This window comes from Anolis sagrei, chromosome 5 (genome assembly GCF_037176765.1).
Source record: "Anolis sagrei isolate rAnoSag1 chromosome 5, rAnoSag1.mat, whole genome shotgun sequence".
Lineage (NCBI taxonomy): Eukaryota > Metazoa > Chordata > Lepidosauria > Squamata > Dactyloidae > Anolis > Anolis sagrei.
In genome coordinates, this window is record NC_090025.1 from 66936618 (window position 1) to 66964295 (window position 27678).

The 27678-nt window shown below is 39.8% G+C and overlaps 1 protein-coding gene across 15 annotated transcripts in view; it reads right to left on the reverse strand.

Moving 5' to 3' along the window:
* SORBS2 (sorbin and SH3 domain containing 2) overlaps nt 1–27678 on the reverse strand; it is a 222447-nt gene that overhangs the window by 26537 nt on the left and 168232 nt on the right. For 4 of the 15 annotated variants that reach the window (XM_067468740.1, XM_060778610.2, XM_060778614.2 and 1 more), the window contains 8 exons: nt 18285–18334; nt 14701–14888; nt 10287–11876; nt 7159–7247; nt 5567–5613; nt 2542–2656; nt 2307–2435; nt 247–450 (listed from right to left, as the gene is read on the reverse strand). In XM_067468740.1, coding sequence (XP_067324841.1) covers nt 247–450; nt 2307–2435; nt 2542–2656; nt 5567–5613; nt 7159–7247; nt 10287–11876; nt 14701–14888; nt 18285–18334 — 2412 coding nt within the window. Of the gene's footprint in view, nt 1–246; nt 451–2306; nt 2436–2541; nt 2657–5566; nt 5614–7158; nt 7251–10286; nt 11877–14700; nt 14889–18284; nt 18335–23095; nt 23153–26764; nt 26849–27678 lie in introns of all 15 variants that reach the window. The other 11 variants (XM_067468738.1, XM_060778609.2, XM_060778606.2 and 8 more) reach the window with 6 other exon arrangements.

Consider the following 27678-nt stretch of genomic DNA (forward strand, 5'->3'; position numbering starts at 1 on the left):
TCTTGAGAACTAAATGCAAGAACAGAGGGAAAGTTTAAAATAAGAAAGAAAAAGGTTCACCATAAGATAACATAACCCAGGAATGCAATCTTATGTCTTCATAAAGAAATTAATGTACTTTGCTTCCTTTGCGTACTCTTATCATTTAAATAAATAAATGCTATTTCATAGCCTCCCCGCCCACTGCCTCCTATTCAGAATAGGAACACACTGTAGACATTAAAAAAAGAACAGAGTCTTCCCTACCTTAGTTGAACCTAAATGGTGTATTCTGTCACTGGAATAACTCTGGGGTATTGGCGGGACAGGGCATTCATCAGCACCTTTGGCTGCGTTCTTTTTGATGACTTCTACATAGGACACAGGGAAGATGCCTTGTCTGCTAGTTCCAGGTAGCTTGCCTTCGTACCAGTTTTGATCAACCCGTCTAAGAAGAATTATTCTGTCTCCCTGCAAGGCAAAACTCATTAGCAGCTGAAAAAAGAAGGGATTTTGGACAGAGAATCACACCTTTAGCATGACCAAAATGAGAGCTGTCAAATGGAAAGCCCCAAGCACAAGGCTCAGCTAAGACAGGAGGGCATTAGAGCTGAACCAGATAGAGAAGTTTTCGCACAATTACCACCTTTGTAAATGGCTTTTGTAAGTTAAGTTGAGGAATGTGTGGGAGGGATTGGCCTTTGGTGGCCGTGGATGACTTTAGCACCAGTCTTGATCCAGACAAGAAAGAAAGGAATGCTTTTTCTGCAGTGTTTGGATTGCACAGGAGCCTCACTTATTCCCAAACTTATTTGGCCAAGATCACCCAACAATCCTCTTATTAGCAGTGCATTGAGGGGTCAGATGGTAGGAAAGTGGTAGGAAGAGAGAGAGTGAGAGATAGAGAGGTGAGCACAAAAAGAGAAGAGAAAAAAGAGTGTGGGAGGAAGGAGAGAGAGAAGAAAGCAGGGAGAGAGAAAGAGAGAGTGGGAGCTACCACTTCATCACATTTACTAAACACCACTGAGTGCTACACTTAAAATGTGGAAAGCCACTGTTCTCATCACATTAGGTTGGGTTAAAGTGTAGGATAAAGCATTCTTTGCATATTTTAAGTGTGGGGGCCAGCATTCTTTTCAAATGTTTCAGGAGGTGGTGGGGAAGTAGATTTTTGGTAATGATCCGGATGATTGGCCAATTCTGTATTGTGATGGCACTTGTTGCTCCCAGGATTAAAATGAAATATTTCTCAAATTTGTGGAATTATGGGAGAAGCCAGGCCAATCTCTGGGTGCATCTGTACTGGAGAATAACTGCAGTTGGTACCCACTTTAAATAACATAGGTCCATACTATACAGTCTGGGGAGTTATAGTTTCCCAAGGGCCACACCCTCCTCTGGGTGTATCTGCACTGGAGAATAAAAGCAGTTGGGACAATTTTAAATAACATAGCTCCATATATGCAGTTCTTGGAGTTATAGTTTCCCAAGGTCCGTATCTGCACTGGAGAATAAATGCAGTTGGGACCCACTTTAAATGCCATCATCACCATCATCATCATCATCATCATCATCATCATCATCATCATCATCATCATGCTATGTCTCCACTAGAGAATAAATGCAGTTGGGACCCATTTTAAACATTATTATTATTATTATTATTATTATTATTATTATGCCATGTCTCTATGTTGTGCAGTCCTGGGAGTAATAGTTTTCCAAGGTTCATATACTTATATTGGTGCATTTACAGTATGGAATGAATGCTCATGCACCCCACTTGAAATGCCAGGTCTCCATGAGATGGAGTCCTCCTGGGAGTTTCCCAGGGTCCATACACTTCTCTGAGTACATCTACACTGTGGAAGGACCGCAGTTGGACCTTACTTTGAATGCCATGTCTCCATGAGATGGCCTTGGGAACTGCAGTTTCCCAAGGTCCATGAACCTTCTCTGGGTGTGTCTACTCTGTGAAACGAATGCAGCTGAATGTTACTTCAAATACCATAGCTCATTACTATACAGTCCTGGGAGTTATCGTTTTCCAAGGTCTACACCTTTCTCTGTGGGGCAGTCGGGAGAGAGGGAGAGAGAGAGTGCATCACAGCTTCCTCCCCCCCCCCCCCCCCGCTTCCTCGTTTCCAAAATTGAAGGCAGGTAACAGCTGATATTTCTACCTAATGTCTTCTTTCCTAACCTATAAGGCCTAATGGCACCCTGTGCTCCCTATTGGTTGGGAATTGTGCAGATGGATGGTGTGCCATTTGCCCCCGAAGTGGATTCACCCTAGTGCCCACCTCAAGAAAGAGACCCTAAACAATTACCTTCCGCAGTGACAGTTCCACATTTGTATCTGCATTGAAATTATATTTGGCAACGGCTTCTCCAATCTCGGCAACATGTGCTGGGGGTGGCGGCCTTGCTGGCTGTGCTTTTTCTGGGGGTGAAAGTTTCTGCAACGAGAACAGTGCTTGCTCAAGCCAGTCTATTTGATCTGGGCAACTGTAATTGTTAAAGAAAGAAAGAAAAAACACACAACAATGCACAAAATAGACTAACCTCAACGTAAGATATAGGGAAAATTCCAACTCTTCCATAGTGCTCGCCCTCATACCAGTTTTGATCCACTTTCCTGAGGATATAGACAGTATCTCCTTTCTTAAAGGACAGCTCCCTGCAGTGAATGTTTATAAACAGTGATAGAGATCTGGATTTTCTAAAGACATGTTTTTGCCAATTTGAATTTTAATTGCCTTTATATAAGATGAGTAGAACAAAAACCATGAACACACAGCAGTTTGAAATACAGAACTTTCCCATGCTTTTCTGTGACTGTGCTTTGCTGCTTAAAATATGGGTTATAACCTCAAATAGACAATGACATTTTGGTTCAATTCAGAGTTACGACTTGCCTGTGCAAAGATTTATAGGAAGCAATCAGCAAAACATGTCTTTCTTGTAAATAAGGAGATTCAAAACCAGCTCTATCCATGGTTTACATGGTATTGATGTAACACTTAACGGTAGCAATCTTGAACCAATTTTTGCAAAGCAATTCCAAACCATGATTTCCAGCCTGTTTTGACCTTGGCTTACATATTCAAGCATAGACAAAAGAAGAGTTATTTGTTCATATAGCCCAGGTATGGATAATCCCAGGCCCGGGGACTGGATGTGCCCCCTTGGACTTTTTTCTCAGGCCCTTCTCTCTTTCCTTCCCCTTTCCCTCCGTTCCTTCCCTCTCTCTATCTCTCCCTCCTTCCCTTCCACCTTTTTGTCCTTCCTTCCCTTTTCCTCCCTACTTCTCTCCCTCTTTTCCTTTCTTCCTTTCTCTTTGTCCTTCCCTCCTTCTCTCTTTCCTCCCTCCCTCTTTCTCCCTTCCTCCATTCTACCCTTTTGGTCTTCCTTCCCTTTTGTCTTTCCTTCTTTCCCTCTTTCCTCCCTCCTTCCTTCTCTCCCTCTTTTCCTTCCTTCCTTCTTTCCTTCCCTTTTGTCTTTCCCCCCTTCTCTCTTTTTTCCCTCCCTCCCTCTTTCTCCCTCCCTCCATTCCACCCTTTTGGCCTTCCTTCCCTTTTGTCTTTCCTTCCTTTTCTCTTGCCTCCCTCCCTTCTCTCCTTCAATTCCATTCCACCCTTCTTTCCACCTTTCCTTCACTTTTTCCTTTCCTCCTTTCCTCCTGGGGGATGTTTAGCTGGGAGAAGAGTTGGTTGAGATGATTTAAAAGGTGTCCCATTGAGCAGCAGGAGGAAAACTGATTATCTGCTGCTCTAGAGACCAGGGCACAAGGGGGTAATGGTTTCAAATGGCAGGGAAAGAGATTCAACTGAAAAGATTAGGAAGAACTTCTTGGAGAGTGGCATAGGCTAGCTACCTCGGAGTGTGGTGGAGACTCCTTCTCTGGAGCTTCATTGGGAGTGCTTTGATTGTGCCTTCCTGGATCGCAAGGGGTTGGACTGGATAGCCCTTGCAGGTCTTGTCCAACTCAACAGAAGTAGGCAATATGGGATCTAATGAATACACTTTTTATCTCCCACCCACCATCTCATCCTGATCAAGACCAAACCTTTTAGTATCCAAACATTTCCCATCTTTCCTTCACTTTCTGATTCCAAAAGAGAAGAGGATGAGGAGGAAAGGACAGCAAGGGGATTTGGGGAGAAACCCCTCCCTCCCAACCCACCTACCCTGCTCCAGCCCCCCATGCAGCCCCCAAGTTAGAAACTTTGCCCATGTTTGATATAGCCAAAACAGTTCTAAATTTCATTTGCCAAAATCCACAGAACTATTACTTTGCAGCAATCGAAGATAGAGGTGAGCTGCATATGGGCCTGATAATCTTCGATGCAATCCCTATTATCTTTGTGCTATAGCAAGCATGAGAAAAAAGAAGAGGAAAATGAAGAAAGGCAGAGGAGGAAGAGGAAGAGAAGAAGGAGGAGGAAGAACATTACTATCACCGCTGCCAGGAAGAAGAAAGAAAGAAAGAAAGAAAGAAAGAAAGAAAGAAAGGTAGGAGGGAGTGAGGGAGGAAGTGTATAGAGCAACATGTGTCCCTAAAGTGCCCTAGGAAGTACAAATGGAAGATTGCTTGCTTGTCTGTGTATCTGTGAATATTATCTGTGTATAGTATAAATGGAAGAGAGAATGAAATGATGGATGCATGCTTCTATAACTGGATTTAGGATGTGTATGAGCATGTATAAGGGCCCCCTAGTGGTGCAACGGGTTAAACTGCTGAGCTGCTGAACTTGCTGACTGAAAGATTGGCAGTTCAAATCCAGGGAAAGGGGTGAGCTCCCGCTGTTAGCCTCAGCTTCTGCCAACCGAGTAGTTTGAAAACATGCAAATGTGAGTAGATCATTAGGTACTGCATCTGCGGGAAGGTAACAGTACTCCATGCAGTATTGCTGGCTACGTGACCTTGGAGGTGTCTATGCACAACACCGGCTCTTCAGCTTAGAAATGGGGATGAGCAGCAACCCCCAGAGTCAGACACGACTAGACTCAATGTCATGGGAAACCTTTACCTTTACCTTTACCTTATGAGCACATCTTTATGAGAAACAGCAAGAGAGAGAGCTTGTGTGTGTGAGAGAGAGAAACAGGGAGATTGTGTTTGAGAAAGGGAGAATGAGAGAAAGAGGAAGAGGAGAAAAGATGGATGACGAAAGAACTGAGTGTGTCTGTGCAAAAAAAATAAAATAAAAAATGGGTGGGTGCTGTATGTATACAATGACAAGAAAAACATAAATGAATTTGGCCACATTCTCACAACCTCCCTTTCACTCTCAAGAATTCCCAGGGACCATAGTTTAGCAACCTAAAACTACATCCATCCATTAATAGACACCATGGAGATTGATGTCTAGTTAAATTATAGAACATATGCACATCACAGACTTCACAAATGATATGCAATTGGCCCAGGGTAGTTTAACTATATCAAAAAGAGAGATTCATTTGTGTCTTTTAACATGGTACCACAGATCCCCCCCCCCCCCGCCCCACACACACACACTATGGAAACTGCAGTAACATCTATGGGGAATTCTTTAAGGGAAAAATAAAAGTCACTGGTACTCACTTTGCTGTTTGAGCCTTAAAATCGTAGACTGCTTTAGCTGGTAATCTCTGAAAAGGAGGTAAAGAAAGTAATCTATGTAACATGTTTTCCAGAATTATGTAGAATGTGAAACATAACAAGGAGCTTTTCAAAAATGGCTCCATATAGTCATTTCATTAAAAAAACGCTTCTAACAGTATAATAGATAGCCGTTGCTAGGCTGACTGAAGTCTCAATCCCTCCTACCTAAGGGTGTTGGAAATTTGCTTTATCTTTTTCCTGCCCTAACATTATCCTGTAGACTTTGACTGAAATTTGGGCCTGGAATTATTTACCCAATACCTAGTCTTACTTCTTCTCCATCCTTTTGGGGTCTCTGCTGCTAGTAGTCTTAGCTACTAGATCTGTTCAGCAAGCAGACTGCTTTGCCAAAAGAACTCTGAGAAGAGGGTTCTGTTTGTAGAAATTAATGCCAGAATAAGTCTAGTCTTACTCCTATGCAGCTAACCTGGCACATTTTGAGTCACCAGTGCATTGTCCAATCAGGGGAAGGCAGGTTTGGCAAGTCCAGGGTGCAATTTTTCCCCATCAGGCAGGTTTTGCCTCCAGGTTTGTAAATCCCGTATTCATTTAACCAAATCATGCTGTCTGAAATTGCCCCTCTTGCATAGAGAGTAAAACACTGTCCAAGCAGTAGGTTGCTGTGAGTTTTTCAGGCTTCTTGCCAATGATTTGCCAATGATTTTTCTTATAACTGAATTGCTCTGAGCTTTCCGGGCTGTATGGCCATGTTCCAGAAGCATTCTCTCCTAATGTTTCACCCACATCTATGGCAGGCATACTCAGAGGTGGTGAGGTTTGTTGGAACCTAGGCAAGTGAGGTTTATATATCTGTTGAATGTCCAGAGTGGGAGAAAGAACACTTATCTCTTGGAGGCAAGTATGAATGATGCAATTGGCCACCTTGATTAGCATTGAATGGTCTTGTAGCTTCAAAGCCTGGCTACTTCCTGCATGGGGGAATCCCTTGTTGGGAGGTGTTACCTGGCTCTGATTGTTTCCTGTCTGGAATTCCCCTGATTCAGTGCTAATCAAGGTGGCCAATTACAACATTTACACTTGCCTCAAGCAGACAAGAGTTCTTTTTCCTACCCAGGACATTCAACAGATATATAAACCCCACTTGCCTTGATTCCAACAGACCTCACAACCTTTGAGGATGCCTGCCATAGATGTGGGCGAAACATCACGAGAGAATGCTTCTGGAACATGGCCATACAACCTGGAAAACTCACAGCAACCCAGTGATTCCAACCATGAAAGCCTTTGACAACACATTTTCTTATAACTGAAAAACATTTTTCAACAACTATTTGAATATTTTCAAATATTATATCCACCATTATTCCATCCTTCTTTTCTATTTTTTCCTTTTCTATTCTCATTCCATTGTTGTTCTTTTTGCAAAAAAGTACCTATTTTCTAGCACCTAGGCAAAAAAAAGTACTGTTGATAAACAGTAGTTCTATAAATGCTTTATAAAAGTCTCTGTGGGCTACTTCAGAGGTGCCCTTTTTGCTCTGAACTCACGGTATACATTTCCTTTTAACTACCTCTCTCTCTGGAGTTCCTCTTCGTTCTTTTGGAGCACATCGACCCACATCAATGAAAGCTGAAGAATAGTTCCCAGGGGAGTCCTGGTCTACTGAAAATAAAAGACCATTTTATGATAAACTCGCAAAAGTAAAGCTGCTGGCTTTTTTTTTCAAGGGGCAATATGCCTCAAATATACATAAAAGGCAGCTGTGAGGCTAATATATGAAGAAACAAAAAAATTAGAAACTTATGGAACAAAATATGGAAATTACAAATACTTTATAGTTTCAAAGGGAACCAACTGAAGAGAAAAACACAACTGGAACACATTTCCTAATTCTAAGATATACAACAGTGAATCAAGCAACTAAAGAGGAATAGATGTATGAAACACCAAAGAAGCAAAAGGTAAGAAAGGCATAGCAATGAATAATATGACTTGAAACATGTAACCACATGCAGGGGAATGTGCAGAAAGCATGCCACAATAATAGGAGGGGGAGCTAAGCTTTTATCAGGTTATCCGAAACACAAAAAATGAGTTTCTCTTTCATATAAAGCTGGAATTGTTGCTTTCCCTTATGATCGGTTTATCTGGACCTGTATTTATGTATACCTGTGTGTGTTATTTTTAAGACACTGCAGAAAGGTGGAATCTGGATTGAGGGAACTGCAAGGTTTTCTCTTGTATCATCTTCCTGCTGAAATCTAACCTACCAATTTCAAGATGTCCCTTCCAGCAAAATAGCCCTGAGCTGTAAAGAAGAGTGGTATTGGGTTTTTATGTGTTTTCTGGGCTGTATGGCCATGTTCCAGAAGCATTCTCTCCTGATGTTTTGCCTGCATCTATGACAGGTGTGAGGTCTGTTGGAAACTAAACAAGTGGGTTTATATATCTGTGGAATGTCCAGGGTGGAAGAAAGAACTCTTGTCTGCTTGAGGCTAATCAAGATGGTCAACTGCAACATTCACACCATCCTCAATCAGACAAGAGTTCTTCCTCCCACCCTGGACATTCCACAGATATATAAACCCCACTTCTCTAGTTTCCAACAGACCTCACAACCCCTGAGGATGCCTGCCATATATGAAGGCAAAATGTCAAGAGCGAATGCTTCTGGAACATGGCCACAAAGCCTGGAAAACACACAACAACCCAGTGATTTTGGAAAGCCTTTGACAAAAGAACTGGTATTTTCTGGGAGAAAAAAAGAGCAAAACACTGCATTTGCCATCCAGATCTCACTCCAGCCTGGTGTTTCTGTTTCTAAAAGAACAATAAGCTTGGGACAGACTTCTCACCTTGGATCAATGGAAGGAACTTTTGCAGCTCTGGAAGCTTCTGCAATGTCACAATGGTTTGTTTTTAGGTATTCACTTGAATGGGATGCAAACTGTACTCTGTAAGCTTACCAGGAACTGCATCCCTCTGAATTTAGTGGACAAATATACTTAAGATGTTTATTATGAAAGCAGTGTTAAGTAAATGTGAAGGAATGTGAAGAAAAAACCAAAACAGCCCTTGAATGTTTTGAGAAAGTTAAAGCAAAGTATACACTTCAACACTAGTAATCATTAGGTGGTGAGTAAAACAAAGGTTGTTATAGGTTTTTTTGGGCTATATGGCCATGTTTTAGAGGCATTCTCTCCTGACATTTCGCCTGCATCTATGGCAAGCATCCTCAAGTCTGGGTTGCTGTGCGTTTTCCAGGCTGTATGGCCATGTTCCAGAAGCATTCTCTCCTGACGTTTCACCCGCATCTATGGCAGGTATCCTCAGAAGTTGTGAGACCTCACAACCTCCAAGCATGCCTGCCATAGATGTGGGTGAAATGTTCCCTAGGTGTGCCTTCTAAAATACGATCGTATGAGGTGAGCAATATCAAAATAAATTTGGATGGTCCTCGGGGTTACGTGTTTTCACTCAAGTGGAGACTGGGGAGGTGTTGCCTCTGATAGACACCTGCCAGGTTGCTCTCTCCCTCTAGTTTTAATCTTGAATAGTTAATAGGTCAATGAAAATGGTTCTTATTTAATCCAATCTCATGAATCTGGTCTCGCTATTTAGTGTTGGTCATCGACTGGGTTAGTGTTATGCACAAATCAGGCCATTGTTGAGGTGAATGCTATTAAATGCTAAGCTATGCTGTTAACTAACTCCAAAGTAATTGTTTGTTAAAATATGTAGTTAAGCTGATTTATCTAATTTGGGATTACTATATACAGATTACTAAATCAATACTCACCATCTCTTTCTGCTGTGAGCTTTGCCCATCTCAAAACTGAATTAAGATGTTTTAAAAGCAATAAAGATATCTATTTTTGCCACCATGAGAAATACATTGAGCATTTACCTCGGGAGGCCTAATAGTCAGTGCTCAAAAGTATTCAAGTTAGTCTATACTCTGAATTAGTACCCCAAATAACCAATCAGAATCTAAAATTGACCACAAATTGATTTGGTTAACCATGAAGAGTAATCCCTGGTCAAAAAAGTTGGGAACCACTGGTCTATACCAATGTATGAAATACCTCTGTAGTACCTGAGGCTAACTGGGGGAAAGACATTTGTAGCATAAGTTTTGCACAATATGTGTTACAAAGATTATTTTGAGTCCTATGTCTTTAAGTGAGAAAAGTAAACTTTTTTTGCTGTAATGGCATGCTAATTTGCAAAGTAAATAGACTGAGGACTGACTTATAAATGAGTGTTTTGTCCATTGTTCAATTGTATGTTTTTATAAAACACCTTTTTATTCATCTGCTTGCATATTTATTGAGAAATTCTTGTCGTAATCAAAAAAATTATTAAAAATATGGGCATATACATTAGATCAGTTTTGGGGGGGGGGGAGATCTTTTAAAATAATGGCATCAATGCAATCACAAGACACCACTTTTATATCTTAGAAGCCTATTTAAATATCCTAATAAAAGCTTGTATTTTCCCTGTTTGGTCTGGGGATTGAACCTTTATGCACAGACAGCTCTAATCTCATCACTGACCCTTGCACTTCTATTACAAACATTTAATTTCTATCCTGCATAAAAATACACAACGTAAGTATGATGCAAGTGGGCTGGAAATGAAAGGGACACAGATGAATGACTCAATCACAAGCATAGAGAAAAGGAGGTAATCCACCTTGGAAACATAGTGTACTATCACTTTCTTGACTGCCGTTGTTGGCTGTGTCCATGTCTTGGTAAGAGGCACTAAAAGGTAATCTTCCACATTCATTCTGGTACAATGGGCAATGAATAGCACCATCTTGAGGCAGTGGATGAAAAGGCTGGTGCATAGGACTCCTTTTAAGCGCTTTGAGGGAGGAATTCCTTTCAGGAATGTCTGGAAGCAATTCAGAAATAAGTCTGTGCAATATACTGTTGTCAGGCAAACTCCCCCTTCTTTTTTCTGCTTTGATTTGGTCGCAGATGTCCTTAAGAGCAGAGTCCAGGGCATCAAAGACTGACGATTTGCATTTTGTTTTTTCAGTCTGCTTTTTGGGAACCGTGTTTTTTTTCCTCCGGAAAGGCACTGGGCTGACTAGGAACGCTATCTTTGAGAGTCCAGAGTCGGAGTCTTGCCGTCTAGGTTCTTCTGGAGCGGGATCTTGTTTAGCCCTTTCATGCTTTAGCATCGTGGTGAAACGGGTGTACGACGCAGGACATCGGCCTTTGCAGGAGCTGATGAGGTGCTTGTGATGGTGGTGGTGGTGGTGGTGGTGGTGATGGTGATGACCCGACCCATAAAAACTTTCCGAAGATGTAAACGAGAAGTGGTCAAAATCGCTTTCACTACAAAAGGAAGAGCCTTCTATCTGTATAAAGTCACTGAGGTCAGAGACTACCCCATCTTGGTCACTGTCCGAAAAATCGTGAGACCTTTGAGGGTCTTCACTGGTCACCTCAATGTGTATTGGCACCAGAGTTTTTGATTTGGAATTCTTCTGAACCTGAGTAGTGTGTCTACCCTGATTCTCTTCCTCCAGCAAGGACTCAATAGAGAACCGCCTGTTTGGGCAGAAACCATTTTTAGGGGATTCGAGGAGGGTTACTGCCGATAATGCTTCTTCGGCTAAATTTGGCATGGACTTCGATTTTTTAATTAGTTTTTCAAATTCAGATATCCTGTTGGGGACCATATCTCTTGGCACCTCCTCAGCAGATAAGTCTTTCCAGTCCTGCAGCAGACCTGCATCCTGTTCTTTTTCGTACTGCAATACCCTGGACTTTACTGAGCAAATCACCTCAGAATTGAGCAAGTCTTTGCGATTGATACGGTGCATCCTCTTATACATTTTTAGGAACCCAGGAGCATCATGGGCAGATCTGTGTCGGGCCCTTGACCGGCTAGACCCATGGCTCTCAGAAGCATATGGGGAAGCCCAGGAAAGGTTGGAGCCCCCTTTGGAATCTTCCTCACATAGCAAAGATACCATGCTTTCAGATTTATTCTGTGTGTCAGGAAATCCACAATGATCATCTGCCAGCAGGTTATCGCAACTGCGAGATTTCCGCTTGGGAGAGGAGGACGTCTCTTCTGTGCTGCTCCAGACTTCTGCATTTTGGCGGGCCATTTGCCAGCCATTCTTGTAGCTGATAGCCCTTCTTGAGTCACCGGGGACAGACAAGCGCTGCCCATAGGTACTACAGCAATCTAATTCATTTGAGGTGCTGTGGTTGGGCACTGAACAACTGGAAAGGGGCGGACACACTTTGCTAATATCCCCACCTTTATCATCCACAGAGCAGCATGGTAAAAAAGAGACATTGCCAGAAATTAACAGATTCAGAAGTAGAAAGGGGGAAAAAGTCAATAGAACATGCCAGAAAAAACAGAGAGGAGACAGTAATTACTCATCCTATCATAGCTTTAAGCACTAATCCTAGATATATGTTATCAAAGCATTGAGGAAGAAAAACACATCTAAGCATACATATGGGCTGTAATCCTCCAAAAACTCACTTACCAGGAAGTAAACCTTGTTGAATTTAGTAGTACTTACATATGAATAGACATGCATAGCATTGTACTCTTGTTTTTATTTATTCAATTTTAACCTCGTAAGTCAGGGTGCTAATAATCTACATAAAAACACAATTATAATCACCAGTTGCTTGCATGCATGTGCCTTCAAGTTGTCTGAGGACTTATGGCAACCCCATGAATTTCATAATGTTTTCTTAGACAAGTAGTTTTGCCAGTACTTTCATCTGAAATAGTTTTGCCAGTACCTTCATCTGAAATATTGCCTACAGCACCTGGTATTTATTAGTGGTCTCCCATCCAAGTACTAACCAGAACTGACCCTGCTTAGCTTCTTTCAAGTGTTTGTAATGGAAGGTGCAACAAATAACATTTTTGAAGCGAAAAGACATGGTACATATCCCAGAAGATATATCATGTACAGATCAGGGAGGTTTAATAGCTTTCCTAATACAAAAATGGGTCTACACAATGATCGCCATCAACCAGTGGGACAATCAAAATTGACAGTGTATCCTGTTCAGAAACTGATAGCAGGACAGTCTCAATATTTTAAAACAATCGAAGAAAGAGTCCCCCTATTAACTTAGACATCTAGGACTGAAAATGTACTTTTTCTTAAATGACTGTATTGTCAGCTGGATTGAGAAAAGCTGCAATTTAATAGTGTGGATAAAGAGGGTATTTTTTTAAATGAAGCTCTGCTGGATGACAAGACAGTGCAATCTCCTCCAAGTACTAACATGAAACCAACAGGAAAATGTTACAGAATGTATACATGGGGCCGTGGTGGTGCAATGGGTTAAACCCTTGTGCTGCTGAACTGCTGACCTGAAGGTCGGGAGTTCAAATCTGCAGGATGGGGTGAACTCCTGGAAATGGAGAATAGCACCTCCCCCAGAGCCAGAGATGAGCACTGCCACCAAAGTCGGAAATGAAAGGAGAAGCCTCTGCCTTTTGTTTGTATTTGTGTGTCTTGTTGTATTGTAACAAGGCATTGAATGTTTGCCAGTATCTTTTTACACTGTAATTGGCTCTGAGTCCCCATGGGGAGAAAGGCGGAATATAATTTAAGTGTTGTTGTTATTATTATTTAAGAAAAATAAGTGAGCAAATGTTTCGGGCCGCATCTACACTGCCATATAAAATCCAGATTATCTGCTTGAACTGGATTGTATTAGTCCATACAGCCATATAATTCAGTTCAAAGCAGACAGCCTGAATTTTATATGGCAGTATAGATGGGGCCTTAGTCACCCTAGATTTCAGAATGCTTTGCAGTGAACAATTGAAACACATTAAGGAAGAAAACATTTTTTTGGGAATGTAATTCAGTGTGATGTGCAATGAAATTCTGGGGTCACTTTAGATTTTATTCCAGTACCATGAAAACCATCACCTTAGATTTTAGAGTGCTTTGTAGCTAACAAGTGGGATATATTTAGGAAGAGAACCATTTTTGGGAAATGTAATTCAGTGTAATGTGCAATGACATTCTGGGATAACTTTAGATTTTATTCTAGTACCACGAAAACCATTTTATTCCAGACAGGTGGCAATCTGGTAGGAAATAGCGGTATGTATTAATGGCCCTTTCTGCATGATTCCAAATTTTGAAACATTAATATGATTGGTGGAAAAGAGTTGAAGTAAATCACTTCCTGTATCAATGCAGGAACATGTCAAAATATCAACCAAGAAACATCAGTGTTAGCATTTATCACCAGTCAAATTGTTTCTTTGATTGGGGATTTAAAAAGAGGTTTCAGGATTTACGGTGCTACTGAGATGATAGTGGATAGATCAGGCATGGGCAAACTTTGGCCCGCCAAGTGTTTTGGATTTCAACTCCCACAATTCCTAACAGCCTCAGGCCTCTTCCTTTTCCCCCTCTGCCACTTAAAGTACTGAGAGGTAAAAGGAAAGGACCCGAGGCTGTTAGGAATTGTGGGAGCTGAAGCCCAAAACACCTTGAGGACCAAAGTTTGCCTAAGACTGGGATAGATAAACCTCAGACTAGAGTTTGAAAGGGTCATTTTGGGTACTATAGTTTCCAGCATGCTATATATGCCATATGCATCTTTTCAAGGATCAATGTTGCTCAAAGATTAAAAGAACTGGCAGAACTAACATGAGTTAACTTCTCAATACCCACAAGCATTCAATAATCAATATGATAAATGCAGTAATTCTAATTAAAGACACAAGGCATTTTCCTATTCTATATATAAAAATCCACAGTACTGGGATAAAAGGCACAGTAAGACTTGTATGTCATGGTGAAAGTTATGTCTAAGTCACACTTCTGTATGATAGAAGTGCTCCAAAATAGAATCTTCTCTCTCTGTCAATACAGCAAAAGATGACATGTAATTATATAAAATGTCAAAAATTACTGCCCTCCCTTGACTGCAATAAAAAAGGAAGAATTGTGATGGAGTTTTAAATATTGAGCTCTAGAGATGTATATTACTATAGTAATCAATTTTTTTCCACATTTGCCAATGGGCATCTTGACTATCTAGTAACACTTTAGCCCCATCAATTACTAATTGCATGCATTTCTTACCTTTTGTTCTTGATGGAGAAGATGGGGAAGAGCTTGTAACAGGCTTCCGAAGAGTAGAGTATGTGCTCTGCGTGTCTGTACGGCCCAGGCTGGCCCGGTTTGTGTTTTGATCGCTGTGTGGCTTCTGATTAGTTACCGCAGGCTCTGACTTCCTTCGTTTCCTGTAGTCACTTGCTGTACTTGCAGAACTAAGGAAATAATATAAATTTCACTGAGTGGGTCAAATCTATAAAAACCATCAAAAATCTGTCAACAATCTCATCCACCACAGTCACCTTAATTATATATTAATTCTAAAAGTAAAACTAAGATTAGATCATACAGCGTATCGAAAATGTCATACATAATCAAGTTTTATTTAAGTGTTTTTCAAGTCAGAATTGTCACTTGCTAGGTAATGTTGTTCTGATCCTAATAAAATACTATGCACAATACATATTATGTTTTAGTCCCTACAACATTTTGGGGACTTCCATACGCATTTTAAAAACACAGATACCAGATGGTGCTATTTTATGGCAGGGGGAAATGCCATTTGGAATAAGTGAAGAACAATATGCAAATTTTGATTCTACTGATTGTGTTTTGATTTCATTATGGCTGCTTTGTAAATGTCCAAAATGATATTAAAAAGGTACAAATAAAAGAAAAATAATGTAGTGCTTATACAATATTATTTATTGAAAGATGAGGAAAGCAAAAAGAGAGCTCACAGAAGACTACAATCTATATATACAAATGCTCTGTTCATTTGTGGGATTAACATAACTCAAAAACCACTGGACGAACTGACACCATATTTGGACACAATACACTTATTAGGTCAATGAGTGACTATCACTCATAAAAAGACTGAAAAACACAGCAGAAGGGACTTAAAAAGTCAAAAGAGCAAAAAGACACTACAGCACATGTGCAAAAACAATTCCCCCTGGCAAACAAAACACACAATAGCATATTCACACTCTCTTCTGGACTATAGCTCCCAGCATCCCTTAGACCAGGTCCCTTAGGAGAGGATGATGATCCAAATGCACTGCTTCCAAGCTGCAAGCTTTCTTCTCTTTGGATTTCTTTGAAAGCATCTCAATCCCTGCGTATTTCCAATTTCCTATTCCTTGACTTCAACTCCCAACAATCTTCCAGATAGAGAAGATAGATAGATTAGATAGAGATAGATAGGTAGGCAGGTAGATAGATTAATCAGGATGACTGCTGGGAGTTGCTGTCCAAGAATCGTTAGAGAAGGAAGAAAGTAGAGAAAGAAAGGGAAAGAATAAGGGAGGGGGAGGAAGGGATGAGGAAGAAAAGTTTAGAAGGAAAGAAAAAAAGGGAAGGAAGGAAGGGAAGAGGGAGGGAAGGAAGAAGAGAAAGAAAGAGGGAACGTTGACCACAGCAACGTGTGGCAAGTACAGCTAGTAAGATATAAAACCTGATATTAGTTGGCCTTCAATGAAATGTAAATGGACCCTAACAATTAGTAGTTTATATAGAGATATAAATTGCCATATACAATTTTCATGAAAATTTGTACCCCAGTGGCCTGGATTCAGACTTTTTTTTTTAACATACAGAGATATGCCCATGGCCAAGAAAATTTGTTGGCCAGAATGCAAATTAGGATTTTGGAATTTCTTCACTGTTTTTCATTTTTATGCTTTCTCCACAAATGTAGTGTTTCTTACTCAATTATAAGCTTGAGTAAGATATACTACATTTGTGGAGACTGTTTCCAAAAGATACTAAATCCATCTGACTAAATTTACAGGAATAAAAAAAAATCCCAAAAAAATAAAGTGCTGAGAATATGCATCCTTTTGGTATAAAATGCAATTTTCCAAGTACTGTATCAAAGCGATTAAATACCTTTTGATAAATTTTGATTTGTACGTAATATTCTACTCCTAGCCAATAATGTGAGGGGCTGTGGTGGTGCAGCAGATTAAACCACTAAGCTGCAGAACTGATTTATTTATTTATTTCGCACATTTCTACCCCGCCCTTCTCAACCCCCAAGGGGGGACTCAAGGCGGCTTACAAAAGGCACAATTCGATGCCAACACAAACAATAAGATAAAACATATATAAACAGCAATTTAAAACAATTAAAACAATCAATTATACATAATAATCAATAAAACCAATCTAATGCTCAACGTTCGCCAGCTCAGAGTCAACTTGCTGACTGGCAGGTCAGCGGTTTGAATCCACGGGACAGGGTGAGCTCTCATTGTTAGACCCAGCTTCTGCCAACTAGCAGTTCGAAAACATGCAAATGTAAGATCAATTGGTACTGCTTTGGTGGTAAAGTAACTCCATGTCGCAGCTCAGAGTAGAGTCACCTTGCTCCCAAACACCAAACCACACAAAGGCTGAAGGTTTTGTAGTTTATTGAAGAAAAGGAAAGTCTTAAATGAAAAGACAAAGTTCCAAAAGTTCAATAGCAAACAGCATGAAGCATAACCCAAAAGACATCAAGCAAACAAGATTCCATGACAGCATGACAGAGTCCCATGAAGCCAAGAACAATGCCTAAAAGCCAAGGCAATCCAAGGAAGTTACTAGGTTTACTGCAGAAGTTGCACTGACAAAGATTTGTCTTCAAACACCCCGTTTAATATACTTTCCCAGCATGAACGCATTCCGTTGACTCCTAACCTCCCTCTTGTTAGCAAGCCTCGCACTGCGGCGAACTTTGGATTGTAAGCAATCCTCCCTATCTAGATCTTTAGAGCTCTCGACAGGCTGGGAGCCATCCTCCTCCAACTGCACCTGGCTAGTTTCACTAACATCAGAAACATCATCTGAAACATTCCTTGCCATGGGAAACTGAACCTCTTCAGTTTCGTCTTCATAAACAACAGGCACATCTGAATCCCATCATCTCCTTCCTGAGGCTCCAGCTGAGCCACAACACTCCACGCAGTCATCTGATCACACGACCTAGGAGGCATCTATGGCCAACACCGGCTCTTTGGCTTAGAAATGGAGATGAGCAACACACTCCAGAGTCAGACTCAACTAGACTTAATGTGAAGGGAAAACCTTTATCTTTACCTAGCCAACAATGTGCTCTAACTCATTCTTGAGTTTTTAGGAATTTGATACATTTTGGAAACAAACTCCAAATTTAGTGATGGTTAATCTGAATATAGTATAACCATAGCTTATAGTACCAGATAATTCTTTTCATTTAAAGTCCTTGATATATGCATTTTTTTAAAAAAACAAACATGGAACATAAACATTGTTGATACTAAAGAATCTAGTGAAGGACCTTGCAAAAACAGAGAACAGGGAAACCTCATGCTTTGAGATGAATTACAATTCAATGAGCAAATTACTGATCCACAATGAGAAGTGAATCTAGTGAGAACATTCTTTATTGGTTTACATTTAGGAAAAAAAAGGAAAACAGTCTGCACTTTAGATGAATTGTTTATATGGACAAGTTTTCCCATAGAAGGACAGCCAAGAATATTTAATTTTCATTAATAGTTGTTTCATGAATGACCAAGTATTTCTCTGTATAGTTTAGGAAGGGTCCCACCCCAACCTGTATTAATATGTGAAGTTTATCTTACCTAGAAGGTCTATCCAAGCGTCTGTCTGCTGGACTGTAATATAAAGATGTCTGCAGAGACAAATGCATAAGTTAATTACATGCTTATATTAGATTGCTTTCATATTTTACATGACAAATCACTATATAAGAACCGTACAGAGAAATTCCATAAATGAGGTAAAATGACTCATCACACTTAAAATAATCTTTACAAGTTAAGCAGCTTTCAAAGTCTATGTTAGAGCCTTTATTTCAGATCGAAGGCAAAAGTCCAACATCAAACTATACCTATCTAGCTTGTTTCCAAAATTAGCTATTGCATGTTTACACTAACCAAACTATAGAAGCTATAAAAAACAAAATAAGTTAATAGCTGAATGCCCGTCACAAGATCCCCTCTGATTACTTACCAAAGTATTAATGTCAAATAAAGCCGGAAAATCTCTGTAAACATAGCTTAAACACCTATACATAGCCACTTGTTAACCTTTCAGACTTCATGTTAAGTACAGAGTGGGTTGTTACACCAACAAAAAGACTTTTCTTTGCCCAAAGAAGGGACAGACAAGTGGTCTTCGGGAATGCAAACACGTTAAACTTGTCAATATAAGTTCAAGTCCTCAGAGCCAACTATTTTTAATCTGGCTACTTAACAAGTGTCAAAGCTTGAGCCGGAATTAGATGCACACTATACTACAGTTTGTAGGAGCTAGAAAAAGAACCAAGTTGTCTCGGGGACAGCATTTCATGGATACATAAAACTATGTCATTTACATGTTAAACATATTTTGCATTCAGGCTATGTAATTTCAGAAATGACTTAAGGAACTGAAATAGATTTTTCATACTATGTGCTACTGTTCTTTGTAGTAAATCAGAAGGACTATTTAAATCACTCACATTTGACATAGCTTTAAATTAAAATAGATTACAGAAAATGATCTAATACAGCATTGCTTCCATGTACAAATCCATTTAGTTTTAGTAAGTGGAAACAACGCTCCATGAACTGCATTAGTTTCAAAAATAGAATTCCATGAAACAGTTTGGGAACCATTGCTCTACAGGCCACATATGTGTTGGATGACATAGTGTAAGATGTTTTGAACTGTTATGAAAGATGGACTCCAGGTTTTAGTGAGCTTGGGGTGCATCTACATGGTAGGATGAATACAGTTTGACACCACTTTAACTGCCATGGTTCGGTGCCTTAGAATCATGGGAACTGTAGTTTGGTGAGACACCAGCATAGTTTAGCAGAGGTAGCTAAAGACCTTGTAAGACTTGTAAAATTGTGCCATTGCAGTTAAAGTGATGTCCAATTGCATAAATTCTAGTGTAAAAGCATCACTGGGCAGCAAAACATCCATATTATCTTCAGCTCCACCACAGGGACTGGAAGCCTAGGAGGAAACCGAAGTAGACTGGAGAACTGTTGATGCTTTCCCACGTTTTGTGGCATCCACCCACAATTTGGGGAGAATTCTAGTTATTGGCTTCCCCACCAATGTGTGACTGAAACAATGTTGACTACTGTTACTTTAGCTAGCAATCATTACAACAAAACACCTCACTCACTAAATCTGTAGTTTAGTCTGGTGCTAGACCCCAGTGGCTCAGAAATATAAACAGCCCATCTTAAACTAACAGTCCCAGGATTTCATTGCATATCTCCATGGAAGTGAATATAGAATAACTTGCTATAATTATGTAGTGTGAAAGTGATCCATCCTATGACCTCATCATATGGACTAATTTGCCTGCCCGTTCCTTTCTCCTTTTGCCACAGAGCTCACTACATGACGTATATTTACTTCCAGCGGGCTCCTTGGCGAAATGGGAGAGGGACCAGTGTATACTGCCGCAGTGGCAACACGGGAGGTTCCCTGTGTTGCATTTACAAAAAATGGGGGGGGGGGGGAGCCCTGTGGGATGCGACCAAAGTAAGTCAGGCTATGCGGAGCATGGGGTGATGGGTTCTCCATCAGGACCCCACGGATTCACCATGATGCGTAGCAACTCCTGATGCAAATGTGATAAGATCCCTAGCTGTCCTTCTAATTAAACACTGACTATTCAGACTAGCAACAGATCTCCAGGGGCTTGAACAGAATCCTGTTCTATCACCTGCCACTGATTTCTCTGACTAGATACTCCAAAGATGGGAGTTTATGAAATCAAAACATGTCCTTCATGATTGAGTGGCAGTCTCTGCAATAATGGGACACAAAAGCTATAGGTAGAACAAGACCTAAATAAGATTAGCAATATTTCTCAATGAAACAATGTCAAACATCAAATGTAAACATAAAGATTTCCTTCTAGACGTTTCTTTGTTAAGAAATATGAGAAGCCTTTATTTAAATTATCCATAAATTTATTAACTCCTATTTAAAATTGAAAGAGGTGGGTTTCTTTCACATAAGGAACATGCCATGAAAATGATTTGATGCCATGAAAACTGTTTGAAACAATCCTTAACATCGGATTAATTTGCATGACTAAGAAAATGGAATATTTGCTCCTAAAAAAAAATCTTCTGATGTGAGCAGGCAATAAATGTAAAAAGGTTTAAATGAGAGTAGATAGCATTGGAAAGGCAGATAATTATGATGGGATTTCAGAAAGGAAAAAAGTTTTAGACTGAGCCATGTGAAGATCAGTTCCTAATTTTATTAAAATCATTTGGACTTTCTTTTGCTTGCCTTTCAAAGGTGTGTATGCACGAGCTTTTCCCAAACACTGTTCTACAGGATTTCAGAAATTAATTTTCTGAGTTGTTCCTTTTTTTGCAGTCTGCCTTTTACACAAGGGCCCCCATTCACACAGCTGGATAAAATCCCATATTATCTGCTTTGAATTGGAATGCAATAGTCTTGCTTATCCAACCTTCGCTCATCCAATGCCGTCTTCCTCCTGCCCGGATCCACAGCTATTTCAATACATTGAGATGTTTTCATGCTGAGTTGATAAATACTGTAATCACTACATCATGTTACCATGTATTGAACTGCTTTCTCTGTCGATTTGTTGTAAAACATGATGTTTTGGTGCTTAATTTGTAAAATCATAATGTAATTTGATGTTTAATAGGTTTTCCTTTAATCCCTCCTTATTATCCAACATTTTCGTTTTTCCAATGTTCTGCCAGCTCGTTTATGTGGACATAGATGACCCAGTTCAAAGCATATATTGTGGGATTTTCTGCCTTGATATTTTGGGTAATGTGGCTGTGTGAAAGGGCCCTGGGATCTAAGCAAGGTAAGCAAAGCTGGTGTTCAGTCAGAACCCATTTTCAGTCTATGCCATGATTTCATGGGATGTAAACATGGCAGCTAACATGGAATAACAGCGTTAGAACTGCCCAGTATGAATGAGCCCCAAATATTTTTTGCTTTATTGCTGCAATTTGTAATCTCATGCCATTGTGCCATGTTCTTGCTTGACTTTTGACAAATAAATTGACTGAAGGAAGCTACGTGTTCTTACAGAAGTCTCACTCTTCTAAACCACTATAAAGCTTGCTTTAAATCCCTTTCAGTAGCAATGAAAATACATGAAATCACCTGAAAGAATTGGATTAATGCTTAGCCCCCCTCGTCGCTGTTAAAATTCTTTTACCCTGGAAATGTCGATGCTTGGCTTGCATTTTGATGAGGGCGACAACTCTGGTGGAAATTATTTTACTTGCTTCAGAGAATGGCTCAACTTTGGGGGCATTTCCCAAATCACTTTATGTTCAATATCGGCTCTTTGTGTCGCTCTCATGTAATACTTAAACAGGGTTGTTGAGAGTTTAGCCCTATGGGCTTAGCCCATTAATATTTTTTCGCACCTACCAGTGTCTCTGCTTTAAATCACTGTAGGTTTGGGATTAAGTAAGAAAAATGAACATTTTCAAAACTGTTTAACACTGTGCTTTTAGAAAAAAGGATTCATTTCCTTTAGGCAAGGTAGAAATGCATTCCCTGCTGATTTCAACATCTTGGAGAAAATGGTTTCTGAAATCTTTTTGTTAACTGGCATATTACTCATTATATGGTGCTTTTTTCAACAGCTGTTAGTTAATTTGCTACAGTTGTCTTTTGAAGATGAAAAAAATAAATCACCAAGTTGTATTTTATAAAATGAAAGACAGAAATATGATATTATAGGCCAATAGTACTTGTGCTTGGTGATTTAATGTATTTCAATATTATTGACAGCAGTCTTGTCATATGGCACACTGTAAAACACACTGGTCCTTTCTCTAGGTGAACATGGCCATACAGTATGGATTCCCATCATTTACGCAGAAGGTTTAGAATATTTCAAATGTCTCATATATAGCATTTCAATACTCCTGTTCATAGTTACACATTACAAATAGGGATGTGTGTGTTTGAGAAACACACACACCTTTCTCTCATGTCAGGAATCTCTTGTATCCCAGTAGGACAGTGGTTCTCAACCTGTGGGTCACCAGATGTTTTGGCCTTCAACTCCCAGAAATCCTAACAGCTAGTAAACTGACTGGGATAAGTTGAACCTGAAGCTGAAGCACATCATAAACCAAGTGGGGCTTTGGAAATGTCACCTAGATAAATGTCCAATCTGCTGCAGACTAATGTTAGATATGAGAAGGAATTTCTATCCAGCCCACTAAATCTTACATGTTATACATGTAAAAACAAAACCCAGAATCATACTTAATTGAAATTTTCCCCTCCCCCCACCAAACACTAGAAGACTACCTGTAGATGTGTACTACACAGCAACCAAATCAAAGAGCTTCAACACGCCTGTTGTCCCCAGGATCAATCATTTATATAAGAAACATGCTTGATTTACCTCATTAGAAAGACCTGGAGGATGGTCTTGAACATAATCCAAAATCTTTTTAGGAGGCTGCATCATATAAGCAGAATTGCGAGATGAAATGGAGGAGAATCAATGGCAGCAAGGAATGAAACATATGGAGAAGGTGACATAGTTAGAAACTGAGTGCTGACAGATTACAAGAGTGGCACAAACATAACAAAATGTAAGGAGAAGGCTTGGGTGGAGAATGAGTGACAGTAACTATCCAAACACCTTTATAAACCTTCCTTTACTGCAGTTAGTAAAACTCTAGTCCCAATAAAACCAACAGTCTTAAACCTAGTAAGTCAGAAGACTGCCAGGGAAAACATCATGGGCTCCTATTTAAGTCTCTGCTGTATTTTAGAGTGAGGGTATCTATCTGAGGATCTATAGTTTATGGGGTAGCAATAGTTACAAGTTCTGCTGTTCTCTACTGCCTCCATTTATTCTGTCAGACTTGCATCAGAATTAGCTGTGGAAAAACAAGTGTGGAGGGTGGAATGTACCTGAGATATACCTCCTCTTATGTCAGTGGTTCTCAACCTGTGGGTCCCCACGTGTTTTGGCCTACAACTCCCAGAAATCCCAGCCAGTTTACCAGCTGTAAGGATTTCTGGGAAGACCAAAACATCTGGTGACCCACAAGTTGAGAACCACTGTGGTATAGATGAACTGTACTAAACTGCTATTAATAAAATCAGTTAAACAATGCTAAATTTGATTTGTGTCATCTAATTATGGAGACATATCTAACATAGGTTTTTGGAATGCAAACAATGACACATCATGACCATACAAATTTACTTTGTATGGTCTTCGATGAACTTCGGGGCATTATATGTCTGAGAAGCAGGACCCAAAGTAAATGTACAAAAGCATCAGCCATAGGTCTTTTTCTCCACTTGCTTTATAATATCTAGGATCTAGACCGCAGTGGTTCTCAACCTGTGGGTCCCCAGAGGTTTTGGCATTCAACTGCCATAAATCTTAAGAGCTGGTAAACTGGCTGGGATTTCTTGGAGTTGTAGGCCAAAACACCTGGGGATCCACAGGTTGAGAACCACAGACTCTTGATTAAGATGATTTTACTAAGTCCCAATGCTGCTGGCAGCCAAGAATGTGAAGCAAGGATAGAGAAGTGTAGAATACTGTAATGCCAGGATACTGCTTAATTCTGCTACATCTTACTGAAGAAGAGCTTTATATTGCTGCTGCTTTCATTTAGCAAGAAATCCAATCTGGTGACAGATTCCACTGAGAATGTTGACAGAATAACAGCTGCTCCTAGGAAAGTCAAAAGGTTCTCACTGGGATGATGCACAGTGAAAACTTCGAAAGAACAGACTTTCATGTGACACGTTAATCACCAGATGAACACGGTGGTCGTCTGAATCCACACACCTGGTATTATGACAGGTATTATGGTTCTTGCACAAATGCCTTGGCATCCCAACACTGAATTGCCATCAATGCATTCTCAGTGACAATCTTTATCATTATAGAAGAAGAAACTTCTGCACAATGAAACAGAAATATAATTTGGTATTTGCTATCTTTGGGTTGATGTGATTAGGCTTTCTCTGAAGTGATGAAACTGAGCAGGACCTAGCATGATATATGCAGTGGGGAGCAGTGTGAATGGTGAATGTTTTCTGCAAAATTCAATTGCAAGTCACAATGAAGGAGGAAGTACCTTCAATAACATGTCTTCCAAGCCTGACTGTTTCTGTGTTACCATTTCCTGTAGTATAACTTTTCTTCTCCCCTTTTAGCCTTCCATACATCAACTTGATCTGATCTAAAAAGCTTTCATGTCATTTGGTGCAGTTTTTTTTAGTATATAGGGGAGGTTGCGAGATAACAATAATCTTATCCATCTGATATTTTTTTTTGGAAGAAACAGCATCTACCAACAGAAGAACTCTGCTGGATACTGGTCAGTGACACTACCCTTTAAATCAGCTTTGGAAATTACTGGAAGTATAAGCAGGGAAGTGGGTTAAGGAGCATTTAAGAATAGGTTGGGACATAGCCAGAAAAAGGGCATAAAAATACTTCAGCCTCCTGGTATCTGAATTGCTTCAGTCTAACCTTGGCATAGAGAGTCACCAGGTTGATGGCCATCTGAAATGTGTATATTTTTCCCTAGCCAAGGTCCCCTTATTTACTTATTTCAGCAGCAATGCATAACAGAAGCAGAAGCACTTATGTATGGAGGAGGCAGCAGGTCATGCAATACCTAAAGTTGATTTGACATGCCCTTTGCTTCCTTGTATGGAGATAACAGTATTGGATTTCTGGGGTCTGACATCAGAATACTGATGAGAGGGGAAAAGACTGTTTCTCCTTACATATACATTCACAGAGCAGTATCCAATAGAGTGGTTCTGCTGATGATAATTCTTCCATCCTATGGATGGTAATCTCTCTCCCTGTTGATGCCCCCTTTGTGTACTCCCTAAACTCACCCCAGAAGCTGGGAAACTTTAGATGTAGCATTGAATGTTTGCCTGTCACTTTGGAAGCCACTTTGAGTCCCTTCGGGGAGAGAGGGTGCGTTAGAAATAATAATAATAATAATAATAATAATAATAATAATAATAGATGTGACTTTTGGATGGCTCAGAGAGTTCAGAACGGGTCAGAGGACACTGCCTCATCATACTAGCAGGATGCTGGTGTGGCACTGAACTGGGATATGCACATGTGCCTTCAAGTCACCTGTCAACTTATGGCAACACCATGAATTGCACAAGGTTTTTATAGGCAAGATATACTCAGAAATGGATTTTCTACTTCCTTCCTTTTAAATATATCCCATTCATTGATGGACTTCCATCCAAGAACTGACCAGGGCTGATGCTGCTAAGTTACTTTATTTTAAATGGCTTTATTTTGTAATGGACAGACAATATCCTGTATTATTTTAAACAAATGGACATTCTCATTGTGCAATCAAAGCAATAATAATATGGTAGGAACTGAGCGTATTGTGTTTCTTAGAATACTTTTGAATTGTTAGTCTTGATTAGTCAGTATATCCAGGTTAAGAATGTTTCAGTATGTTGGCGAAGGTTTTCATGGCTGGAATCACCGGGTTGCTGTGAGTTTTCCGGGCTGTATGGCCATGTTCCAGAAGCATTTTCTCCTGATGTTTCACCCACATATATGGCAGGCATCCTCAGAGGTTGTGATGTCTGTTGGAAACTTGGCAAGTGTGGTTTGTATATTTATGGATTGTCCAGGGTGGGGGAAAGAACTCTTGTCTGTTTGAGGCAAATGCAAATGTTGCAATTGGCAACTGCTTCTGGAACATGGCCGTACAACCAAGAAAACTCACAGCAACCCAGTGTTTCAGTAGGCTAGAGCAAAGATATAAAAGGGAGTGTGTCAGTGATCTGATTTAGATCACAATTCTTAAGAAACTATCATACTCAATCTTGGTTGGATTTTCTTCTCCCAGAAAAGGAAATTTATATATTTATATAATTTTGCTATATAAAACTTGTATCAACATCAGTGGCATGGGGTAACAATGATCCCCCTTTTAATGGACTGAACCATCTAAAAATCGTGGTGTTTGGATCTACAAAAGTGTACAATGCATCTTATTTTCCTAAAGCTAATACTGTACACTCATATTCTATCCTCACTTACCGGGCGTCCAAACTCCAGCTCTGAAAAGAATTTATACCAGGGTTCATTTTCTAAATCTATGTCATCTGGGTTTATGCGATCACTCTGGAAAAGTTGTGAAGGAAAAAAGGGAAGGAAGGAAAAGGCACGCACTGATCAAAGTGTTGGAAATGACATATCACACTGATGACTCACAAACATTAACACACATAGTAGGAGAAAAAGAGGCTGAAACAAAAACAAAGGAATCAAAGAGGGAATGTTATGGTGAAATGAGATCTGAGAGTTGTCACACACTGGCTTTTTTTGAACTCCTCCTTTTCAGCTTCACCCTCCAAATTGTTACGCAGATACAAAGCAGCAAATACGATGTGCTTTTTGAAAAACTGAATGTGGAAAAAGATTTTATAATATCACTATTGTTTTTTAAAAAAAGCTTTGTTATACAAGTAGAAGCACCATTTACTTGCTTTGTGAGGATGTCATTTTTTAAATAAACAAACACAGATCAGCAGAATGTGTTTGCTGAAAAGGACATCTTCTTCAACATCTGTTTAGGGAACACTTACACAGGCTAACCGATGACAGTTAAATCTACAAGATCTGGCACAGTTTTGGAGCTGCCTAAGAAAAGCTTGTTAATTTTGCATTTTGAAGCCAAGCACTACCAAGCAATATCAGCATGAGGATAACTCACTCATTAACAGGGTTTCCCTCTAAATAAAATAAACTATATGTCATATATTGATGTTTCTGACAGTACTGCTATCTGTTTGGAAAAAGATAAATAAATCTAGCCAACCATTCCTGCTATTTCCTTCCTCAAAATAACCAGCACTGACCACATAGTCAAAATAATCCAAGTTTGGTCCTATATGTTAGGATAATGGAAATCAATTCAATCATATTATGTTAATTACAAAATGAATTGCCAA